The sequence below is a fragment of the Haemorhous mexicanus genome, chromosome 2, assembly GCF_027477595.1.
Source record: "Haemorhous mexicanus isolate bHaeMex1 chromosome 2, bHaeMex1.pri, whole genome shotgun sequence".
Classification (NCBI taxonomy): domain Eukaryota; kingdom Metazoa; phylum Chordata; class Aves; order Passeriformes; family Fringillidae; genus Haemorhous; species Haemorhous mexicanus.
Window position 1 is genome coordinate 111710545 of NC_082342.1, and position 23930 is coordinate 111734474.

Here is a 23930-nt window from a genome sequence, read left to right on the forward strand (position 1 = left end):
CCATGCAAGAGTGGTAATTCTGACCTTTGGGCAACATTAGACACACCTGGGCTTGTGCCTGAGGCATTAACAGGTTTAGAAATGCCCCCTCAGCTACAATTAATACAGAGCAGCCACAGCAGCAACAAACATATCCTGGACTTCTCAGCAAGAAGGGGGTTGTGGTTCTAAATACTGACAAAAGCACTTTCCTTTGGTTCTCACTTGGAATCCTTTTGAGCTGCTGATTGTAACTGCTCATGGGGGGATGTTTTGAGCATTAGACTCCCAGCCTTTCTCATCCAGTAATAGACTCTAAACTCCCCAAACTTCTTCTCAGGCCACAGTGAGAAAAACAGCATTTTGTAAAAATACAGCTACTTCTAATAAAGCTAAAATGGCTATTACTGTAACAGGAGAAATGCAAGCAGGTAAAAATCTCAGTTTAGTTAAAAATAAAAGGCTTTCAAATTATTGTGTGCCTTTCTTTTAGTGGACAACAAGAATATCCCTTCTCTCATTTAAACAGGGTCTAAAATCAGTTTTAAGTTTGCTTCAGAAAAAGGCTGCTAAAGTGACTAATTCGTATGAACAACAAACTAAACAAAAAGTGACATTAAACTTCTGTAGTCATCAGTGATTTAGGTAGCCATCATTATGCAAGAAGATCTACTGAATTTACTGCATATCTAGCTTAACTGACTTCTCTGGCCTTGTTCATAGACTTTAAATAAAAAACATGTTAAGATCTAATTCATTTATAGTTCCTGTTATAAACTATAAAGCTTAATCCAAGATACTGGTTAAACAACTTTCATATAATTTTTACATATCTAATCTTATGTGCAATGATTTAAAACTCTTTCACTACTATAAAGAAAGCAATTTTTACTGCAATATGTTATAATCTTGTAGATTGCATATTGAATGATTCACAATTTGTTGGCAAGTTGCAAAAAAATTTGCTTTTAGTAAGGAATTGGCATCTAAACCAAGCACTGAAGGGCTGTGAAATGTAATCAAGAACATGGTCAAGGATTTAATAAAAACTTTCTTGACTAGAGATTTGCTTCAAAGATAACATTCCTACTTTGAACCTGCTTCAATAGGTTATGTCTGTCATTTTCAGACTTGGTTTATGAGTCAGAATCCCTATTGTGGTTGTGATGGGGAGATAGTACAGATATATGAAGCAATGTTAAATACTTGAAATACAATCAATCAGCCTAAGTTATTTGGCAACTGTTTATAGCAAAAGAAAATTGGCAGGAAGCTAAATTTTATTTGCTATAATTAAATGCTATTCTAAAGACATATTTCCAAGAAATTCTACAGAAGAGTCGTGACCACTACACTCACATCATTTGCAAAAGTTGCATCTTCTGTAATCTCTAACCACAGCTGGACAAGGAATGTAAATGGAGAGTAACAACAAATCTAACAGCAGAATTTATATCCTACCTTTTATTAATGGCAGCCCACGATGCATTCACACTATCTGTCATCAGTTGTACCTTTCTGGTGTCATCTGCTGAATAATCACGGAGCAGCTTCAGAGCCAGGTCATTTGCCACATCTACATTTATTTGCCATTGTCGTAGCTCTTTTGAAAATTGCTGAAGTAAAAAGAGAAATAAAAAAATAAATAAAGAAAGAATAATCCTCAGAGCAACATAAAATGATTGCATACGTTGTGTGGTTATTAGAAAAGGAGCTGAATAACTTGTACCATCTGTATAAAAAGAAGGAAAAAAAGAAAAAAAAGCCCCTTCCACAGATTTACTGGAAATAAAAAGCAGTCTTTCTATATGTTTTAAATTCTTTAGTCACAGGACTACTTCTAAACTCTGAGAGGACCAAGCAGCCAACTTCTAAATGCTGGAAAAGACATGACAGCTCAAATTGATAACTACTGATTATAATATTGACTATTATTTTCTGAGACACAAATAGATGGATGCGTTACCATGCATTGTGGAAACAATGATTATTTGTGACATTGAGTATTGAGATAGAGAATAAAGTGAAATCATATATTCTGAATAATTTTTTTTTTTTACTGTGGAATAATACTGATTTGGACAATTAATACCTGTGCTTTTGGCTTATTATTTTTTTTAAATTTAGTTCATTTAGCAAATTGTTTATGTAATTAGTGCCATCTACTGGAGCAGCACTAAATCTGCAATACAACAAAATACTACTGGTAAACCTATCCATATGTTTACAATGCTAATTTATGGTTAATATTTAAAAGCTTTTAAAATTTTGGTCATTCTTTCTTTCATTTTTTCCTCCCACTTTCTCCTCTCCTTTGTTTCTTCTCTCCACCTAGGCCAGCTGTCTCACTGAAGAAGCAAGCCAGGAAATCCAGTCACTCAGCCAGCTCCCATGCATCTTTCCTGTTAGTCTTTCTCTCAGAGCAAATTTCCATATAAATGCACTGAAGCTGCATGTTTAATCCATAATGTGTAACAACAAAATGAAAGAGCAAAGTTAATTGATTGCCTACTTGTACTTTTGTACTAAACAGGCTCCAACTAGCTAATAAAATGGACAATACAAGTTGAAAAACAGTTTGTATTTGAAAAGAGAAAGTTGCATATAAACATTTGAAGCTATTGACAACAAACAGTAGGACTCAACTGTCTTTATTGTTGTGCTTTAATATACAAATAGGGAAATGCCTGTGAAGAAAAAAATAGTTTTTTTCCCCTTCATTCTCCCAAAGCAGTATTCCTTTTGAAATCTTGTTTTGACTCAGATAAAGAATTCTTCACATAGAGCTGAACTTACATGCAATCCCTAGTGAAAGAGTCTAAATACTAAGTAAAAATAAATAAATGTTAAATAATTCATGCATTTAGGTTTTAATCTCAGAAGGTCTGTAAACTGATTTTGATTAAGACTCAGACTAAAATGCACTTGCTCTTTGAATAGAGTCCAAAGGGGCAGGTTGGGTTCGATTTTTTTCCCCCAAACTCTTATCTGTTAAAAGGCTACTTCAACACCTCTAGGTTCGCTCCATAATTTAAAGCTGAAAACAGGTACTTCTTCCATTTCCTGTGCTATTCCTTCATGAGAGAGCAGATCACTCTGAGCACCAGACAGCCTCAGGAACTAAGGCAGCACCTTGTTTATCTGTTTTGAACAAGGGATCCTATTTCAATCAAGCATTAGGAGGAGCCTACAAACCCCTAATCCTGAAAACCACCTGAACATGTTATGGTTAAGCTCGCCTAAGATGAAGCTGCCTAGAAAATTTTTTAAAGAAATTTCTCTTGGCTAAGTAAGGAGATATAGACAGAAGAGATGATAATTTTGTGGAAAACACTACTATTTCTTTGAGGAAGTTACAGACAGGTGGTTGTTTTGAAAACAGTCTGGCAGTTGAGCTCCTTTCCTGCCAGAATGCTATAAAATAAATATATATAAATGTTCCTATTTACATAAATATAATAATTTATATACAAAATAATAAATAGTTAATAAATTCTACAGTAATTATAATTTCAGTTTTGTAGATCTTATATAGCAAGTATCTTCTAAATTTAGGTCTATCTATCTTTATTTTACTCTACCTTTCTCTTTGTTTAAAAATTCACAGGCATGCAGGTAATTTTTATTCTCATCCAAAGAATCAAAGCAGACTGACTGTCCACTGCTTTATATAAAGAAATTACCATAATATTTTGTCTGCATTGTAAATTAACGGCCTGTAAACTTTACTTTGAAAATAAGATATTTTTGCCCAGATCCATGTGAATCAAATTGACCTTCCAAAAGGTTTGAAACCCTGTTTTATAATAAAATAAATGGGAAGATCCATTACAAGTTTATTTCCAAAAGTGTTGTTCTCACCATTAACTTCAACATTAATCCATTAACTTCCTGACAGTACAACACTAGGTCGTCACTCAGGAAAGAAATTATGAATATAAAGAGCTTTGGTGATGGAAATTGTTTGTATTTTCTGTTTTACTGGAAATTGATATGATTTTCAACAGCTTTGAGGAGTGCACACTTCAACTGTGCTGTGGGTGCAGACACTGAGACCAAAGTGCTGGGGTACAGGTTCCACCTGTCTATCCAACTGCCCTCCTACAAGATTGCAATGTATACTTCAGAGTTACATCCTTTTCCTTCCTCTTTTCCCTTTTATGTATTTAGGCCTCATTTACCTTTTAGCTACTTAAGACCGCATTTGTTTTTTCCTTCTTTAAAGGAAGTTGCTACCTTACCTTAATTTCTTTCTGACATTCTTTTCAAAGCATTCTCTTTGTTTTGCCTGTGTTATCACTGGAATTTGCTGAGTATATTAAAAGGCTTAAAGAGTTAAGGCTGTGCATTTATCATGTTACTTCGGTATAAATTTATTTATAATTTTTAATTAAAAGACACTAGTTGATGTTATTAGGAATAAAGCCTGTGCAACTAAGAGCCCTTGATTAAAAACAAGTAATGAAATCAGAGCTGCACTTTATTTTATCCCAGGATTGCCCAGTGGAACAAAATCAATGATGCACAGTAGTGCAAATATAGCAATATGAATGTGCAACATCATTCAGTTCTGTGTATATATCACAAATCTGGAAAACCAGACTGACTTTCTGTCCTTCTCAATATATCCATAGCATTTTTTTTAATATACCTAAAGAATTTTTTTTTTTTAATCAAGGAATTCTAATTCAGTGTTTTCAACATAGCCAGTAACATGAATTAAATTCATAATTGTTTTACTGAAATCAAAGCAGTACACTGTCAGCCCTGGAATAATAAAAACCTACAAAATGCTGATTTTTTTTCTTCATCTTGGTACACAGGGAATGACAAAAGAGTCCCTAATAAGTCACTAGCCTGCAAGAAACAAACAAAGGCAAGCAAAGGCAGCCTCAGCCTTATCCACAAATTCAGGAAATAAAGTTCACACCCTGGGCTCTGCCAGTGGAAGGCTGCTTGGCCTTTTCTGTCCCAACAGGGCAGGGGATGCAATCAGGCTGCTATTGAATTTCCTGTTTAGATGAAAAAATAAGTGGTCAGTGAAGGAAAGGAATGAAACGCTGTCTCCATTCTTCCTCCTCTTCTCTTTGCCTATCCCAGATGAAGTTGCACAGAAGGAGAAATGATGCCTCATGAGCTCCTACCAAAGCAAGGAGCCATGGAGTGAACAGGCAATCCTAGCAGTTTGGTTTGGTTTAGGGTTTGGGGTTTTTTATTAATTTTTTTTTCTCTCTCTTTCAAACAGAGGCTCAGTGTCCTATTAAGAAAAGGCTAGTTTTACACCAGCTTATGTTCTGATGACGTGCTGATGCAAGGAGTTGAGGTGTGATTGTGCACTATTTATACACCTATAACCTTCAGCCTGCTGAGTTAACCATCTGCAGTCATCACTTAAAGAACAATAAAAAACAGGCCCTAATGGTAAAGACTCTCATTGGCTACATTGCCATATTCTGGTTCCCCACACCTAACACCAGTTTAGTACTCCAATACCAAATTAAAAATCTCAGAATGAAAAAAATGCTGCAATTCTCAGCAAATTAATATGAATTAATTTCTGATTCAAATTAATAATATTTTTTTATTATTAGCTATAGTAGATGCTTACTTTATCTTTTAAATGTCAGAAACAAATTTTTAAAAATTCTTTTAGAAGCATTAATGCCAAATACAAACAAGTTATAGATTTTTGTTTTATGCTGGCATTGTAAAAAAAAAAAAAAAAAAAAAAATCGACTTTTATTATTGAGTTTACAAGTACTCTTGTATTAGGATGCCCTAACAAAAAGGCATCAACACAAGCACTATCTAAAAGTTCCCCCAAAGCAGAAGGGAACTTACACATTGATTCATCTGTCTTTAGGCAGACCTACAATATTTATCAAGCAAACCAGAAGAAAGCTTTGTGACTTCTTTCTCACACTAAGCTGTGTTGAGATACAAAGCTGACAAAAGTAATAAGTCTGAAGAATTTATTAAGTCTTGCACTGACCTCTCTCTTTCCCTCAAAGCAAATGAATAGAAATTACAGCTTCCTCTTCATCAGTGTAACAGCAAGCCAAAAGACAGCCTACTTACTCTACATCTTCAGGGGACAAAATCAAAATATATGTGTTTGGCACAGAAGCCTGGAAAGCATTTATTTTGAGAACTTGATGTATTTCTAGGTCCTTCAGTTTAGATAATACTGTACAGCAGAAACATAAAGCTGCTAACTCAAAAAAAAATTCCCATTTTCCTTAGACTTCATGACCCCTTATTTCAAGCACGAACATAACAGCTGATGCTGTCACATCTGAGAAAATTTGATGAAGGATTTGACACAATAGGAATTACTGGCAGACAAAGATAATTCCTCAAGGAAGGCTTCCACAGAAGAAACACAAAAAGGAGAGGGAGAAAAAAATTCCCCCAACCTCCTACTCCCCACTCTCTAAAACATTTAATTTCTTCTAGACTTGAGGAAGAAAGCCTAGGCAAAACCAAATAAATGAAAGTTAACAACCTCAGAAGAGTAGAGCTTGTTGATGTTCATATCATCAGGAGGGCACAAATTAAGATGAACTAGCTGAGACACTGAAATTACATTTGTAGGTTAATGTCTGTAACTTGACACAACACATCCATCTCATTGGCTCCAAACTGGTGGGAATGGCTGAGGATACAGACAGCCCAAGTGAGGTAAGAGGCAAAACAAACTGCAGGTCTCCATTCCCATTCTCTGTTTATAGGTAAAGATGCCTTCTGTGAATAAGTACAATATTATTCTTTCTCTAGAACTCTGGGGGTGGAGGAGAAGAATGGCATGTTCTTATTTCTCTCCACGGTTAATGTTGATCCAAACAACCCCACAGTTTTTCATAAAGCATACACTCTTAAACAGACCTTGTCTCAACTTCACATACTCTTGTAAAAGAAGAGGACAAAAAAATCCATTTCTAAAGCAACATTTTCAATTATTTTCCTAGTTCAGTAATTTGTTTTTGAAACATAAGACACTCCAATACTATGACATATGACAGTGTTTGCACAGAACTGGTTTTTTGTTAATTGAGTCTTTGCAGAGCTGAGACATTGACTATGTTGAAGCTTTTCCTTTTTGTTTTAACAAACACTGGGCAGAAGCCAGGACTGTATCTCTGCAGGAAGACAGTGACAAATGGGAGTTCTCTCTGCTGAGTGACAGCACTACACATGATCTATAACTCTTTCCAATACATTAGTGAGTGATTGCCCTTGTTTACCATAATCTACCCTTCCCAAACAATGACCCTTTTGGTACAATCTTAAATGAGATAACTTAACTTCAGCTCAGCCCTAAAACAATGGCCTGATGAACATTTTTATGCTTCTTACAGGCAAGCAAAAGAGAAAAAAAAAGCAAGCAAAAACTCCAACAGAGTTTGCATTTAATTCTAAGTAACTGGTGATGGAGATAACTGAACCAGTCATGAAGTTCTACATACATTATCTGTGGCAAGAAAACCAGCTGATGAGGACCTTAACCCAAAAACTCTTCACAGCAGTTCATTGCCATTCAGCTGTGTTAATAGGACTGCTTTAAGTACACAAACTTTAACCAAAACTTGAATGGTAAGAGTTAAAAAAAACCTACAAAAATATGGTGGGCAAAAAAGGAGAATATCTCCTTCACACGAAATACTTGTGTAACTCTTTTCCCACAGAGGCAGGAGTCACCTTAAAGGGCTGATCAATTGGTTGAGTTCAACCTTGGTTTTCCCCATCTAAATAATGAGATATTATTAATCTTAAACAGCTATTCTCAAAATTTTTTCATGAAGAATCTCACCAAAGTATGACTGTTTCTATTACAAGAAACTTCAAAACTGATGCAACAGAATATTTTCTACCTGAGGTACAGCTCAGCTGTATAAGTTAACACATTGAAGCACCATAATGTGGCAACATGTGTGCTAAAATCACAAGAGCAGCCACTTCAGGGTTTTTTTTTCAGTTATTATCCCTGTCAAGGTTGAAGCTGGTGAGATTATCTTGTGGCAAATCTAAAATGTTTGATTTCCAAAATATACCCATTTAGTTTGCTATAGCTGGGTTTTTTTCCTGCATTCTCAACTACTTCCAGAAAACCCATACAGCTTCATTAGCAGTGCAGACAGCCATGGACAGCCACACCAATAGTACAGAATTTCCCAGACTGCAGCACCAGTGCTCTGAGGCTGCTGAACAGATGTGAAATACTTGTGCTAAACAGGTAGGCATTCCTCCTGTGAGATCAGCCAGCTATTTGTTATGACTGTTAAGACTAATTTCATATTCAAGGAATATGCTACACATATTTTAGACTTTGCATGTCAATTTCTTTCTAATTTGCTGTGGAAGACTTTTTGCAATGTACTCTGACCACAGTTAAAGGACAGCAATTAGAGGAAGTTTTCTTTAACGACTTCATTAAGTCAAACGGAAATATTTTAATACTCAGTAGTGACCTTAAGTTCTGTGTTCTGCTTTTTCAAAGCTTCCACGGTGTAGGAAATTTCTTTCCATGACTCAAGCTTAGCTTTTGCTTGTTCAAGAACCTGCTCAGCTTCTCGTTTAGCTTCTAGCCACTGTGTTGAATCCTTCAGCATCTCTTGAAGCTGCTGTCTCCGGTTTTGGAGGTATCCATGCACTTCATCCCACTGGCTCTGTATCTTATCAACTGGTGAAACACAAAGGAAAAACAAAAGCTGAATTACTTTAAAGTTTTTTCTTTTCTTCTTTTTTTTATTAATTCTGTTTTTTAAAGGGAGGAAACAATGATATTAAAATCTTTCTAGAACTGACCATATCAGAAAACTTCTCTACTTTTAAACTGCAATTGCATAGAAGTTTAGTTAAAAAAAAGAACAGAAAAACTGTTCTGGGTCACAGAGTAAGGCATTATGACACACAGCATGTTTCAATGCATATGCAGCAAAGAATGACAGGTTCATGCCTCAAAAACCCTTATGAAATAGGACCACATTTGAGATAAAGTGTCTGCAATAATCCTTCATTTTTAACAAACCAAGGATTTTATGAAGAACAAGTCCTTTAGGGACTAGAGTAATATTTGTTAAATATTTATTGCAAGACATAATTAATGGCTCTACTTTCTTATTTCATTAAGGCAAATATTAGCAAACTGCAAAGGCCAAACAACTTTTTCATATAATCATGATAAATATAAAATAAAAATGAGCTTTTTCCACTGTTTGAAAGAAAAGTGATTTCTGGAAACTTAAGATTCACTAAAATCACTGATAAGCATTGGCTAATATCCAGCACCAGGCCCATCCATAGTAGCATAAAAACTCAAATAGACAGACTTGTGCAAGCAGCTGAAGCTTGACGCAATATAAGCAAAAACCCAAACTCCAAAAACAATAAAATCTGTGCAGTGCAGGAAGGAATAAGCATTCCATTCACACATACATACATATGTGTGTGTGTATATATATATATGTGTGTATCTATATATATATATATATATATATATATGTAAAATTCCCAGAGCTTAGTCAGCACAAAAATATGTTCTCAGTATTTTCTTGAATACTTCTTCACTGCATTTCAAATTCACAGTCCTTCTAGGGAAGGGAACTGAGATTCCTAGAGTAATAAGACAGCCAGTGAAATATTCATCAGCTAGTAGTTCCAGCACTGCATCTCTCACTGCAAGGCTGATTCCATAATGGTGCAGCCCAAAGACCTGGATGAGAAATGCTCCAGCAGGGAAAAGAGACTTCTACCTATCAGTGCTTTTCCTTCTTCCAGAAGAAAGGATAAAGATCTTTACATAGATTCAGCTGAAGTTTAGAGAGAGAGAGAGAAAAAACTTTCAGCATTCCCTGCTGAAGCCTAGGGAGAAGAACTGAGTAAGCACACATAGCAGCAGGCTTAAGTCAAAGGAAAAGCAAAAGGAGCTAAGAAACAGAACTGGAACACATAAAGCACCATCAGAGCGCAGCAAGGGTAGCCGAAGGCGCGAATGCTTAAATCTAATCTGAAGCAAATGTCACAAACCAACTCATTTCTTTGCCCTCTCTGGGGGAGGATTTCTGATGTAAGCTTTAGAGTACACTTGAAACAAAAGAGGCTGTAGACTCCAGAAAGGGTGACTAACAGAAGTGAGCTGCTTGAGCAAAATCTCCCTGCTATGGCTGCAGCAAGTGGCTCAAGGGTTGTGCTGGAGGCTTAGGGACAAAGACTGCCTCAACACCTTCCACAGAGTCACTGGCAACAGCTGCCACCCATTTCTTGCAAATCATTCCTTTCCCCCTTTGACTCTGAGACATTCATATGTTCTGATTCCTGCCAAACTGGAGATTTTGGTACATTGCAGACAGAAGTACAACAGCTTGTTTGTGTCAGCTGCCCATGAAAAAAAACCCCACAAACTACAAAAATCCCACTCATCCTTGTTTTATTATAGGTTTCCTTGTTGGTGGACATAGTTTGGGGGGCTTATTGAGTTTTTTTTTTTGGCGGGGGTGAGGTAATTAAGAGATGAATTAAAACCCTCTGCTTCAAAGGAAAGCTGGATCTACAGTTATAACAATTTTTCATAAGAGCTGCTTTTAATAAGAAAAGCTGATATTTGTGATCAACTAAAATAAAAATATTTATAGATGTATTGCTTCCATAATGTCTCATGAGGTTAGTATGCAAATAAGATATTTAGCAGTCCTCCTCCAGGGACTGTGCTTTTTGCAGCAAGACTGAGTTTCTCATCAGATACCACAGTCCTGGGATTCCATGATGACCAGTTCTCCCACCCAAGAGGACAATGAAGCTGCATAATGAAAACTGCATTCAGGATATCCCAGGAGCCCATTTACACAAGTGACTATGAATGCACTAGCTCCAAATTATGAAAAACATTCCCCTTTCCCTGTGAAAATACTTGGCTTAGCTCCCTCAATAAATGTTTTTGTATATACATACATACACATATATATATTTACTTTTGCTTCATTACAGACTAGAATTGAAGAGTTCAGGAATCTAGTAGGTAATCTAAACAAAACAAAACAAAACAACCTAAAGAATAAATGTTGTTTTCTTGCACTAGTGAATGACTAAACCCAATTAAAAAAGTACTTCACTTGTGGTTAAACACACATTGATATCTACACAATTAATCTGGCTTTTCTAAGGTAAAGTATACCAAAAAGTGAAGTACAATTTAGGATAAAATATGTATGAATAATTTATTTTATTAGAGAGACTTTTATGACTATGACAATATTATTTAATTTAATGCAACATAAAAATCCCTTCATTTATACATTTGCAATTTCTAAATGATGCTTTTGATTGACTTTTGAATAACAAAACCCACAAGGCTCTAAAACTTAAAATATGAGCTTCACTTCCAAAATGAAAACTACAGCGTAAATCCATTTCTCTTAAGGATGTATTTTGTTCATGTTCATTCTTTAGAATGAAAGATGATGTATGACACTTAGATTTATGCCAAACGAAAAAGTTAGAAAATGTAATTTGAGTGCTTATTGTGTCAGAACTGAGCCCAGGAACCCATGAACCCCTTCACCTGCAGCTAATGAGTTACTCACTGCAGATGAGAAGGGTCAGACAATTGTTATTAAATCATGTTGGACAATAGTAGACAACTTTTAAATTGTGAACATCATAGATAGTTTGTGCAAGAGTACTGGAAAAGGCTTTTTCTGGGTACTGAGTACTACTGGGAATAGGTTTATCAATATATTTAAGAGGCTTTGATAAGACAGGAGCAAGGAATCTCAGTCCAAAGTTATTTCAGGCCAACTCTCTGACCACAGCCTTTAGAAGGGCTCTTTCTGCTGTCAAGACTTTACAAAATCCTTAGGATCCCCATGTGTGTATTTAGGACTGGGCTGGGTTTAGCTGGGGTAGCTACATTTCTTCTTAGTGGCTAGTATGGGGCTGTGGTTTGGATTTGTGCTGAACACAGGGTTGATAATACAGAGATATTTTTGTTATTGCTGAGCAGGGCTTACACAGAGCCAAGGCCTTTTCTGCTTTTCCTACAGCCACACTGGTGGAGACTGGAGTGCATGGGAGGCTGGGAGGAGACAGAGCTGGGACAGGGATATTCCAGACCATGGGATATTCCAGACATCATGGCTCAGTGTATAAAGAGGGGAGAAGAAAGAGGAAGGGGAGGATGTTTGAAGTGATGGAGTTTGTCTTCCCAAGTCACTATTACCTGTGACTCTCCTGGGATGGCTGAACACCTGCCCAGCCATGGGAAGCACTGAATTAATTCCTTATTTTACTTTGCTTGTGTGCATGGCTTTTGCTTTCCCCATTAAACTGTCTTTATCTCAAAGTTTTCCAGCTTTGACCCTTCTGATTCTCTCCATTGTTCTGATGCTGGGGGAGTGAGTGAGTGGCTGGCTGGGGTTAATGGGTTCAGCACAGGGAAAATCAATTTCTTTCCGAGTTTTATCACCCTCACCTGGAATGAGGAAGACAGGCCTAGAAATAAGAAGTTAGGTTCCAAACCCAGAAAAATAGAAGAAACAATGGCACATGAAGTAACTGTTCCAGAAAAACAAAATTGCACAAGTTTTGGAGAACTTAAGAAAAAAATATTATCACTTTTCCCTACCTTGAATTTACGGCCCTCAATAAATAATATTCAATAAATTAAAAAAATATATAAATAAAAAAAAAGTGGACAAAAGCTATTGCAAAGATGAAAAAAGAAACTGAAAATTAAAACAGACCATCTAATATGACTTAAAAAAAGTAAGTTTTGCAAGAAAAATAAAATGTAACTGTCCTTACTGCACTCTCCATTATAATAACATATTATTGAAATGGGACCCTAATCTTTATGTTTTACATGTCATTGCTCAACCTATTGTGACAACTACACATTGGAAACACCTATATAGATACAACAAACACAGCTCCTTGTGTACTACTGATATAACTGAAGCAGTGGAATTTGAAATAATTAGTAATAATGACAATAGCATTTATTTCCCCATAGTTGAGTAGTTCCTGAAGCATCTCACTTTACGCTGTTTATTACAGCTAAGTCCTGTGCCTTCTACATTTCAAAGCCCCGTGCCTTATTTCTTAGTGTGGCATGTCCTTGTTCTATCATTTTCTTCCGTTCCTTCCTTGCCCTAAATTTGACAACAGCACAATATCTTTATTGTAAGAATCAGTATTAACAGTTATCTCAAGAAGATTTTTACTGACTGCAAAGGGGCAAACTGGAAAAATCAAGACAGAATTTTCTTTACAGCCTAAATGAAAAGAAATACTTTATTAATGCATGTGGCCAAATGCATTACTAGTAACTAGTTTTACACGACTATAAAACCACAAAAATATTTGAAAAATCTAAACTGAGTGTCAGAAAGACAAAGTATATACAACAGGTTATTTCCTGAAGTGAAAACCAATCCCCATCCATTTCCAAACCACAGTGCTCCAGCAGAAGTCCTCATTATACTTCACCTACACAACTTTTGTGCTTGCTTACTTGAAAGTGTCCCAGCATGGCTCCAACCACTCCCAGTCCAACACTGAACTCTCTCAAATGAGTAACTTAGGGCATGGTGAGATTCTGACAGTATGTAATTTCAAGGTTGCTATTCAATTTCTTTTTTTCTACCTCTGCTATTTCCTTGCTGATCAATAGTGATTATATACTAAAATTCACAAAAGAAGTTCTGCTGAACTGAAGTTACTATAAGCAACAACAAAGCAGAAAGCAAAACCTAAAGTAATCAGACACAAGATAGGTATCCTTCAATCTGGTTAAAATTCATTTCATATAGGAAGGAAAGAACATGCTTGTTGAAGAAGAATGAAGGAGATTGTGTACTTAAAATTCGGTTTTATTTATTAACAAAAATTTTGATAGGCTTTTTCATACATTAGTCATCACAGGAAAACAAAAAAATTTTTTGGTAAATATTCATGCCATTTTATCAATTTATCTTATCGACAAATATAGCTTCAGTAAGAGAATTTACTCTCTGTAGTTTATAACATAACCACAACAGAAACAACAGAAAAGGAACCTGAGAAGAAGCTATGAGTCACAGGAGAAATTATGTTCATATTACTGGAACATGCATATTCCATATTTAGCCTATGCAAAGATGAAAAAGTATTAATTCCATGCTGGTTTGTTAAGTCAATTGAACCTAGTAGACCCCCCACCCCCCAAAAAAAAGTGAAAAAGTTTGTGAATAGCAACAGAATTTGTGAGGTAGAAACCTTCCACTTTCCTTGTCCAAAAAATTACACAAACTACACTAATTTTGAACGGTAGGAGACCTCTTCTAAAAAGCATTATTGTCAATATATCGACATTTGCCCATAAAAACAGCTTTTTCAGTGTATTTTCATGGATTTGAACACTAAATACAATCTGATTCTGCTGCAGAATGCAACTGGAGAACAGCAGAGTTATAGCCAGTATTAGCCCATGTTATCAAAGCTGCTGATGCACTGATTTTCAGGCTGGAATAATTTTTGTTTGAATTGCAGCCCAATAGTATACTTTCTTTTGAATGTTCTGGATAGTTAATTGTTATGCATTTTATTTTACTTCATTTGCTTTTTACTTATCTATGCATTTATCTATATTAAATTTAGTTTAGTTACACTTTTGCAGCTTTACAACACTCCAGTTTTTTTCAGTCAGCAGAGTTTTATGAGAGGCATGATGGAGAAACTAGAAAATATGGATCTAAACAGAAATATTCTAGGTTACTGCCCCTGTTTTACAGTTTTGTCTTTCTTCCACCAATCAGTATAATCTCCCACATAATAGGGATAAATAAATTATGAGGGAAGAAAGAGATGTTTATATAGGGTTACAAGACCATTCTGAAAGAATGTAACCCTGCACTAAATGTAAGAATTTCTGACTTTTTTTTCAATTTTGGTTCAGTTTTCTGTAAACAACGTAAGTGGAATCACAGCTAAAATATGACTTAAACTTTGTCTTATCTTGTGGTTTCCTTTCTTTGTATTATTGTATTGTTCTAAGAAAATAAGTGAAACTTTTTTTTTTTTTTAAACCAGGAAAGGATTTATTTAAAATTCTCCATTTGTCAATTATTTCTTGCTTGAGTGCTCTACTTTCTCTTCTCCTGCCTTCCAGAACAGGAGATGTCTGATTTGAGTCTTTTTTTTCAAAGAGGAATCACTTTGATAAAGCCTATCATACAACATCCCTTGACGAAACGATGCTGTCTCTGTTCTAAAGAACAATCTGAATCTGTGCAAGACTGGCCAAGGGAGAACATTCGGATGGTAGATGCAGAGTCAAGTGAGGACAAGTTTAAAACATTTCTTTTTTGATTGCTGAAGAACTTAGGGAGTTAGAGGGACAGTTATCCCATAAGTTGCTGCCTGTATCATGATGGATCTGGACAGGACACAGCACCCAGCAGAGAACAGCTGGAGCCAGCCTGCTCAGGTGGTGATTTATGCTTCAGCTGTTCTTCATCTTTCCTTGGAGAGAAGCATTTCTCTCGACCTTTCCCAATGGCTTATAAAAGTCATACTTCTTAAACAATGACCTTAGAAACCTATGGCAAGAGTTAATGTACATATGGAAGAACGCTAATATTGTGTCATGCAGGATATTTTATGCATCAGTGTTCAATAAAGTGATGAGAGGATTTAGCCAATAAACCCCAAGTAGTGGCTTGGCAAGACAGAATATTGACCCCAATGTGAAGTCTGCCATTTTTGCCAGTCAGATGTCAGATGTAGCTTTTATGCACCATTGATATATTAAGGTATTTCTAGAAATATTAGTCCTTATCATAAAGTATCATAACACATAATGACAGATTTTTTGAAAAGCCTATTCTTACAGAAAATTAGGCAAACCAGAAAGTATATATTCAAACTAAGCTGCATTTAAACAAGTGAATAAATAATACCTGGGAAAAAGGAACACCCTGCAATCTACACTATTGTGCAATGTTACAGTTTCTATGAATAAGCAAAAGGAATTGCAAAGGAAACCAGGAAGAAGAAGCACACAGAGACTTTAGCTGTCTTTTGGGGGTCATGAAGAGCAATGAAAATGCACCTGACACACCAAAGCATGAAAGTCCAGAGGGGAAGAACATTATTTTCCCTGACCTCTCAGAGCTTAAGTAGGACAGGCAATAGGAGATTTCAACAGATTTAGATGTGTTTGGGTTTTTTGTAAACACACAGAGTAATAGTCTTATTTTGTAGTTTGATACTTTTGGGGGGTAATAATTTCCAACTATTGCAAGTCTGATTTAATATTGTTTTCTTTCACTAGGACAGAGCTTATTTTCTTTTATCTAAAAAACACTTCCACATGTTCAAACTAATGAAGGTCACTCTGTTCCTTTGGAAGTGTCAGATCAAACAGACTGAACTGAAAACTGTCAAGTGGTTTCTGCCAAGCACCAAGCAAATAATTCTTCAACACTGTTAGGCATGCTTTATACCTTGCTTTAGAGAGTGGGAGTTAGAGACCAGTCTAAGCTGGTAGCACATCTAAAGAAATTACTTTCTTCCATGACTGAGCACTGAGAAGGGCATGCAAGAGTTTATTATTTGGAAAACAGGTCCCTCAGAAAGCGGTCATCAGTTTCTCAACTTTTTACAGAAGTATTCATGTATATAATATTTATCACCTCTCAAATGATAATTTTTTCACTAAATGAGAAAAGGAACAGATCATGATATGCACAATGTGGAAGACCATTTGCTTTGCATTTTAAAATGTCATACAATCAGTAAAATTCTGATGTGAGAAATAAACACCCTGAAGAGATGTAGGATCCTTTAGGGTTAAGTATTAAATAGGTAACAAATCTAAGTGTAGTTTTGCTAGAAACCTACAAAACCAAACATCTATAATTGCATAAACACAAGCTATTGACAAAGGAGATGAACAGATTAGAGAATGATCTTTTGATACCTTTCTGTTGCCACCAGATCCTTAGAAAAGGGTATTCATGGAGAAATGGATTGACAAAACTAAAATCCCACTACTCTGGCAGAATGAAGAGTCAGCAGTGGTTCTTCCATGACCCCAGAAGCAGAACATGCCCTTAGAAGTTACCTAAATTGTCTTTTTTCTACAGAAACACTCACCTTTGGCTGATATAAAAATATAACTTCACTGTAATATTGTACTAACTGAAAAAAACCAGAGAATTTCCTTGCTGGAATGATTTAATCATCATTTAATCATCAAATGTTTGATTTATTCTCTTTCCTTTGTTTCATGTAGAAAATATGTACTGCATTATTGGATTTAGCTTTCTTAAATATTCATAATATAATTATGAAGACTTACATTAGATTTACAAATGATATTTAGACTGATGGGAAGTACCCAAACTAAAGCCAAAGGATTAACACTAATCTGATTAACTAGATGAGTGAATATGTAGGTAATCCAATTGTATCTGTTTAAAATCTATAGAGAAGTTTTCAAAGAACTGAATAGGGGAAAAAAAAGAATTAATTTCTGTATTTTTTTTCATTGCAAGGTATAATTAGAGGCCAACTAGGTACTTTAATATTTATCTTTGCTCAAATGTCTTTTTGTTTGGGTTTTTTTCTAGGATATTGGTTACTTAAGATATTAAAAGGAAAATAATTTATGGTTATGTATCTAATTTATGTCCATGGATGATTGCTTTTGTAATAATCAACCTGTCTACAAAATATTTATTTCAGAAGAGATGTCTATGCCTGTATTTAAAAATGGGATATTAAATTAGTGTTATTGTATTTTACTTTCTCTGAACATAATCAAGAATGCTATTAGCATTACTAAAGTACATCAGCTTTCATATACTGGGGCTTTCCTAAACTTACTGATGCAAAAACATAATGGTAGGTTGGGTAGTTTAAGTCCTGAAATGTGTGAAATTCATTACCTACCTAATGAGGCATATAGGCAGTGAGATTGTGAATTCTTAGTACCACATAACTTTGAGTTGCTATCATACATTCATATTTACACTGCACATTCCTAATGTCATCAGCCTACTACCTCCTACTGACTTTGTGCTGAGACTTGCTTTCCAAATATATCTGCATTTGTTATTCTGTACACTGATTTGCTTTGGCTTTGATTTAATAGATCCAGCTCTAAGTGTGGGAGCAAGGCTTTGGGAGATGTTGAGAGAATGAAAATAACTAGCAAATTAAAATTGTCTTAATAATTCAGCTATCAGGCTCCAAGATACTGAAACCAAGTTTTGCAGACTGTTTATATTTCTATTTTCTTCCACAAAAAAAGCCCCAAATAAGCACAGATTATAGTGGATCTTCTCCTATGCCTCTTCTGACACTAACAAGTCCCTCCACCTCCACAGCACACAACCCTCACCAGGGTCAGCTGGGAGACAACTCCAGAGCTCCACTACTACACAACAGTGACAGAAAATTGGGTGCTGGTAATGACACTGAGCTTAGCTCAGTATCCAAAAAAAGCCATGCAGACATCAGGAGGGAAAAAAAACAGTGTGCCAAATCAAAAACACCCCAGCTTTGACTTTTATGTTTCCTTCTAAAGCAAAGAAAACTTCCAAATGAGCAGAGCAAGAACTTATTTGAAAGGAAAGAAATAATAGCACTTCTTTGAAAATATTTCTATTCTCAGCTTCAAACATAAATTTCAGGTATTTTATACTGAGTTAACAGTACATCTGAACTGAGTTAACAATTTTTCATTTCACAAGAGAAACTGAAAGGTGTATAGATTTATTTTATTTACAAATTACCAGTTTCTTAATCACAGACTCAGAATGGTTTGAGTTGGAGGAGACCTTTAAAGATCACCTAGTTCCAACCCCCTGTTATGGGCAGGGAACCTTCCAGGTTGCTCAAAGCCCCACCCAGCCTGGCCTTGAACACTACCAGGAGTGGGGCATCTGTAATTTCTCTGGGCAACCAGTTCCATTGCCCCACCACCCTCACAGTAAAAAATTTCTTCCTACAATCCAATCTAAGCCCTCCCTCTTTCAGCTTAAAGCCCTTCTCAATGCTCTATCACTACTGCCCTTACAAAAAGTCCATCTTCAGAACCAAAAGGTGGCAGTGGGGTGTCCCAGGAGCTTTCTCTTTTCCAGGATGACCAGTCCCAGCTTTCAGACTTTCCTAGAGAGGTGTTTCAGCCCTCAAGGCCTCCTCTACACCTGCTCTAACAAGTCCATGTGTTTTGTGCTGGGGACCCCACAGCTGGATGCAGCACTTAATAGTGCAGTGAAATACCAGACATACAGCTCCACCCATGATATATCTTCAGGGACAGCTGACTATAAATTCCAGCACAGTCAGAAGCTTATAGACTCAAGAGAAAGTCAAGTTTACAAAACAGATAATGAATTGCCCTGGTGATTTGGGTAAAATAATTCTCTTACAATAATCTTCTTGGGAGAAGAAAAGCATCAGATATCAAAAGACTGAAAATTTTAAAAATCTACCTTTTCTTTTGCTTTGGATTTACAATCACAGTCTTTTAGATAAATTGCACCAATTTTGAACTATTTCCAAAGATTGCTTGGGGCCTCTGCTTTTTCTTCAGATTGACATTTCCACAGTTCTTGGAACTGTCCCATTCTCTCTTCCCTCCCACACTTGCACCAATTTTTTAAGTACTCCACAAGGTGCTGTCAGTCTGATACTGGTTAATCCATACGTTTTTAATGCAAAGAAAGACAATCTCAGCTTCCTAACAGTTGAAATTCTTAACTTCAACTTTCTTGAAGTATAAAGCAGAGAAGTAGTCAAAATTCACACTTAAAATGGCTAATGCATTTCAAAGTAAATATCCAACAGAGTCAACTAAGTAACACAAACAACAGGAGAAAGATGTTTCTTCTGAAAATTCCCTAACATTAAAACATTTTGAGAATTTATTGTCAATTACAATGCTCCTATTTTTTAAATTAATTGTTGATTAGAAAATGAGGGTCCCATCATAAAAATGCTGGTATTTGAACTTGAAAGGAGCACAAATCTGCAAGCATAGGAGTGTGCCAGAAAAAAACCGGTAACATTTTTTGTGTTCCTATTCTGAATTTAAAGGATTAGTTCTCAAGGTCACATAAACTGGGTCTTAATCTATGGAGCCTGGTATGACACTTCATACTTGTTCCTTAATAACTAAATAGATGTAAAAAACAGTAGTAAAAAACCAAAAACAAACCAATCAACAATGTATCATATCTGTCATCTTAGTGCAATATTTTAGCTAAGGAAAAAAAGTATCAATTTCACCAATTTTGAGAAAAGGAAAGACATGATAACTTGCCTTTTACTATTTGGTTTCCTTTGTCTGAGGTGTTGTGTTTGTTCTGGGGTGTTTTCTTTTCTTTTAATCAGACATCAGCACCTTGTTCATGTTCTCTATGGTATTCCAACAGAGATCAGAACATTGGTGAGACACTCTGGGGGCTGAACTTAATCCACTTTAGACAAACACTTCAAAGTCACTATTCTGATATGGCTTAAACTCAGCAAATTTTGAACCTAACACACTGCACAGGTTTGTATTGGACATTAGAAAGCATTTCTTTACTGAGAGGGAGGATAGATAGTGAGAGAGGCTTCCTGAGGAGGTGGGGAATGCCCCTTGTCTGTGAGCATTTGGAAAACACCCTTAAAAAGTGCTTTAACATTTGATCAGCCCTGAAGAGGTCAAGCAGAAGGACTAGATGGTCACTGTAGGTCCTTTCCAACTGAAATAGTCTGTTCTGTTCAATTCTGCATTTTAAGAATACTACATAAAATGGAGCAAAGAAAATTATCCAACAAACAGATGAAACCATTACTTCTGCCATCCTAATATTATTCTGTCATGAAGAAAGCCAAGCGTCAAAAGTACAGGATTTCAGAGACACTGTAATGAATATTCTGCAAAATTATTATATCCCTTGCTCTGAAATACAGCACTCACTTCTAAACTTAAGATGATGAAGCAGACATAAACACAGTCTGACACTTCCAGAAAAAATTTCCATAGCATAGGCGTTCTCTCGACTGTACACAAGTTCCCATCCAATTAAAATATAGAAAATAGATCTTTTTCCTAAATATTCCCTTTTAAGCTCAAAGTTTCACCAAGCCCAAATGCCACCACTTTCTCACCACATATCAGTGTACTCATTATCCACCCTTCTTGCTGTTACTCAACCAGGGATTGTCCTCTGTCGTGTCATTCTCCCACCTGTCATGTTATAGACTTGCTGATAAGAAAGATGAAAGATGAAATAGAAAGATGAAAGATGAAATAAGAAAGATGAAGCAGCTAGTCTCCAGAACTGTTTTGTTTTTTCTCCTTCCCCCCTCTTTTTGGTATGATAAAGGCTGAAACACTGTTATACACCAAACACAGACTGGAAAGCCTCAGAGTCACCATTTGGTCCTGAAGCCAGTAATAAACTTAAATTCTTTGAATTATTTATGGTATTTCATAAGTAACTACAGTGATGATTTGTATACATAACAGAATCAAATCACCAGCTGGTGCAACAACTCACCAAAGTCTTAGGACCTCTCTCACACAGACTAAGCCAGTATTTACTCAGGTTGGACTTGCAAAGGAGCTTTGGAGCTGTGTAAAACACTGGTTCTGTTTTTGGTTTATTCTTGACTCAAGCAAAACTAAAATTATGACAAATTTATATTGAGGATAGCCAAAGTAAAATCCTTGGGGCAAACATACTCCAGGATGCTTAACTAAGTTCTGTGAGAGCTGCATGTTCCAATATATGTTCTTTGTGTATTTCATCCATTTTAGGAAAAGAGACGGGACACAGTATACACCAAAACCTGCATTTTCCTGATATGGCTGATTATGTGGCATCTAAATTTAGCTTGTAATCTCTGCTGAGCAGGACCTCTGTTTCCTGTTTGCCCTCTAATTGCTACAGAAAATTATGGTCTTGTATAAATGAATATATACTGTTCTGACACAGAATTTAAAATAACTGTGGACATTAATATTGCCCATCCATCTGTCAGTGAATAAATAATTTGATCACATTCTCAAAACTTTATTTCTGAACAATTTCTTTTTGTTTCCATTTATTTTCATTTTGACTAATGTGTTGCTACATGAGCATAGCTCATCTGTTTGTATCATCATGAATAAGATAAAAATAAAATGGATATTTTTACTGTTTACAGGTCTGCTTATAGTTAAATTTAAAATGTTCTGTGAAATCTACTATTTATAACACAGTAGTGCCTTAAAACAGGGACCAAACCAGAAAACACTTAGGTTTGTTAGATTCAAACAAAACAGATCATAAAATCTAGTCTTCTGAAGAGGTATGGCAGAGAAAGGCTGGGATAAGAGATATTAGCCCATCTTAATTTGAAAAAATCTGAACAAATGAAATTAAAATACTTTTCTGGAATTATAAAGAAAGTCTGTAGCAGATCTGGAAATTAAATTGAGTGATTCAAGTGATTCAAGAAGTTTGCTCTTACTATATTTTCATTGATACCTAAAGGCAAAACAAATGAAAAAATCCATTTATTATCATTAAACTGATCTGAGGCTTAGGAGTAAGTGCTTAGTGGTTGGCAGGGAACTTCCTCTATTAAGAAAAAATTAAGAATGACAATTGCTTGGATATAACCATATATTGCAGGAAAAGAACTGACAATTCCTACTTTGTTGTGGTAGTCCTCCTTACCAATAAAGGTCTTGACTTTTTACCGTGTGTATAACAGATTCTCAGGTTATCCTGGAATATTTTTTTATCCTTACCTTGCCTGTTTTTTTACTGATTGAAATTACAGACACAACTAGATTATTCCCTAGTCCACATGTCTATATTTGCACTTGGGTGGCAGGTCCTGTTCCAGCCACATGAAAGCAGGAATACATGTTCCCTGACTTTGCCTTTGAGGATGAAGCACTTCCCTCACTTTCCACCAGCGACTTCACTCACAAAAGTCACCATGTATGGGGAGCTACCAGAGCACAACATTATCACTGCTGATGGCAATTATTTACATTACTCCTTTTAACATCGGAAATTGGCAGTATCTTTCCAATATCAATGAGAAAAAATCCTTTCTGATTATCTGGCCACTACACAAGTTAATGGAGCATTCTTCTACTTCTTCTGAAAAGATGTAATTAAACCTCTTTAGCATTTATTATTTTCAGTTTTTAAAGTATTTTATATAAATTTTAATTAACATTTGCAAAAATGAGAATGAATTCAATTTTGAAATGTAATGAAAACCAGATTTTTTTCTGTAACACTGTTAATAGGAAGCCTCACATTAGATACTGTTAAATATGTTTAAATCTCTAAGAAAACTCAGTGATTGCTTTCCCAAAGAACCACATACTCTTGGCAGTTTTGGTAAATTAAATGTTTTAAAAAATATTTTAACTTTAATTAATATGTGAAAGACTATGTGTCCTGAAGAGCAAACTCAGTTTATTTCAGATTTGCATATTATTGAATCCTTCAACATTTTTCAGAAGTACATGGTACTAACAATTTCAGTAACCTACATGAGTAGGATCTGCCATCTCATCCTGTGTGGCAGTTTCTTATCTTCCCTTTACATTTTGCTTATAACACTTTGGCAAGTAAATTTGTTTCTTTCTGAAGCTACTGAGGTGCTACTCTTGCTAAACTAAAAAAAGAGAAAGCTCCATTTAATGGATATATGAAAGGAGATTTTTCACAAAGACTCTAAGAACAAAGGCATGTAGTTATATAAAACCAGTCTGTTAAAATATGACTCCTCTGGAGCATACAAGAAAGAAAAGATGACCCTAACAACAGTGAACAGCACTTACCATAGTAGGGGAACAGACTGCAGTACCTGGGGAAAGGATTTTCCTGCTGACAAGACTTTGTCATTTCATGTCTGCTCATGGTTCTGGACCACAGTTTCACCTCATTGGTGGCTGGGTAGGTTGAAGG

At 35.7% G+C, this 23930-nt stretch overlaps 1 protein-coding gene across 7 annotated transcripts in view; it reads right to left on the bottom strand.

The window, feature by feature from the left end:
• Positions 1 to 23930, bottom strand: part of DMD (dystrophin) — a 979946-nt gene that overhangs the window by 259814 nt on the left and 696202 nt on the right. For all 7 annotated transcript variants that reach the window (XM_059839939.1, XM_059839938.1, XM_059839941.1 and 4 more), the window contains 2 exons: positions 8448 to 8659; positions 1441 to 1595 (listed from right to left, as the gene is read on the bottom strand). In XM_059839939.1, coding sequence (XP_059695922.1) covers positions 1441 to 1595; positions 8448 to 8659 — 367 coding nt within the window. The remainder of the gene's footprint in view (positions 1 to 1440; positions 1596 to 8447; positions 8660 to 23930) is intronic.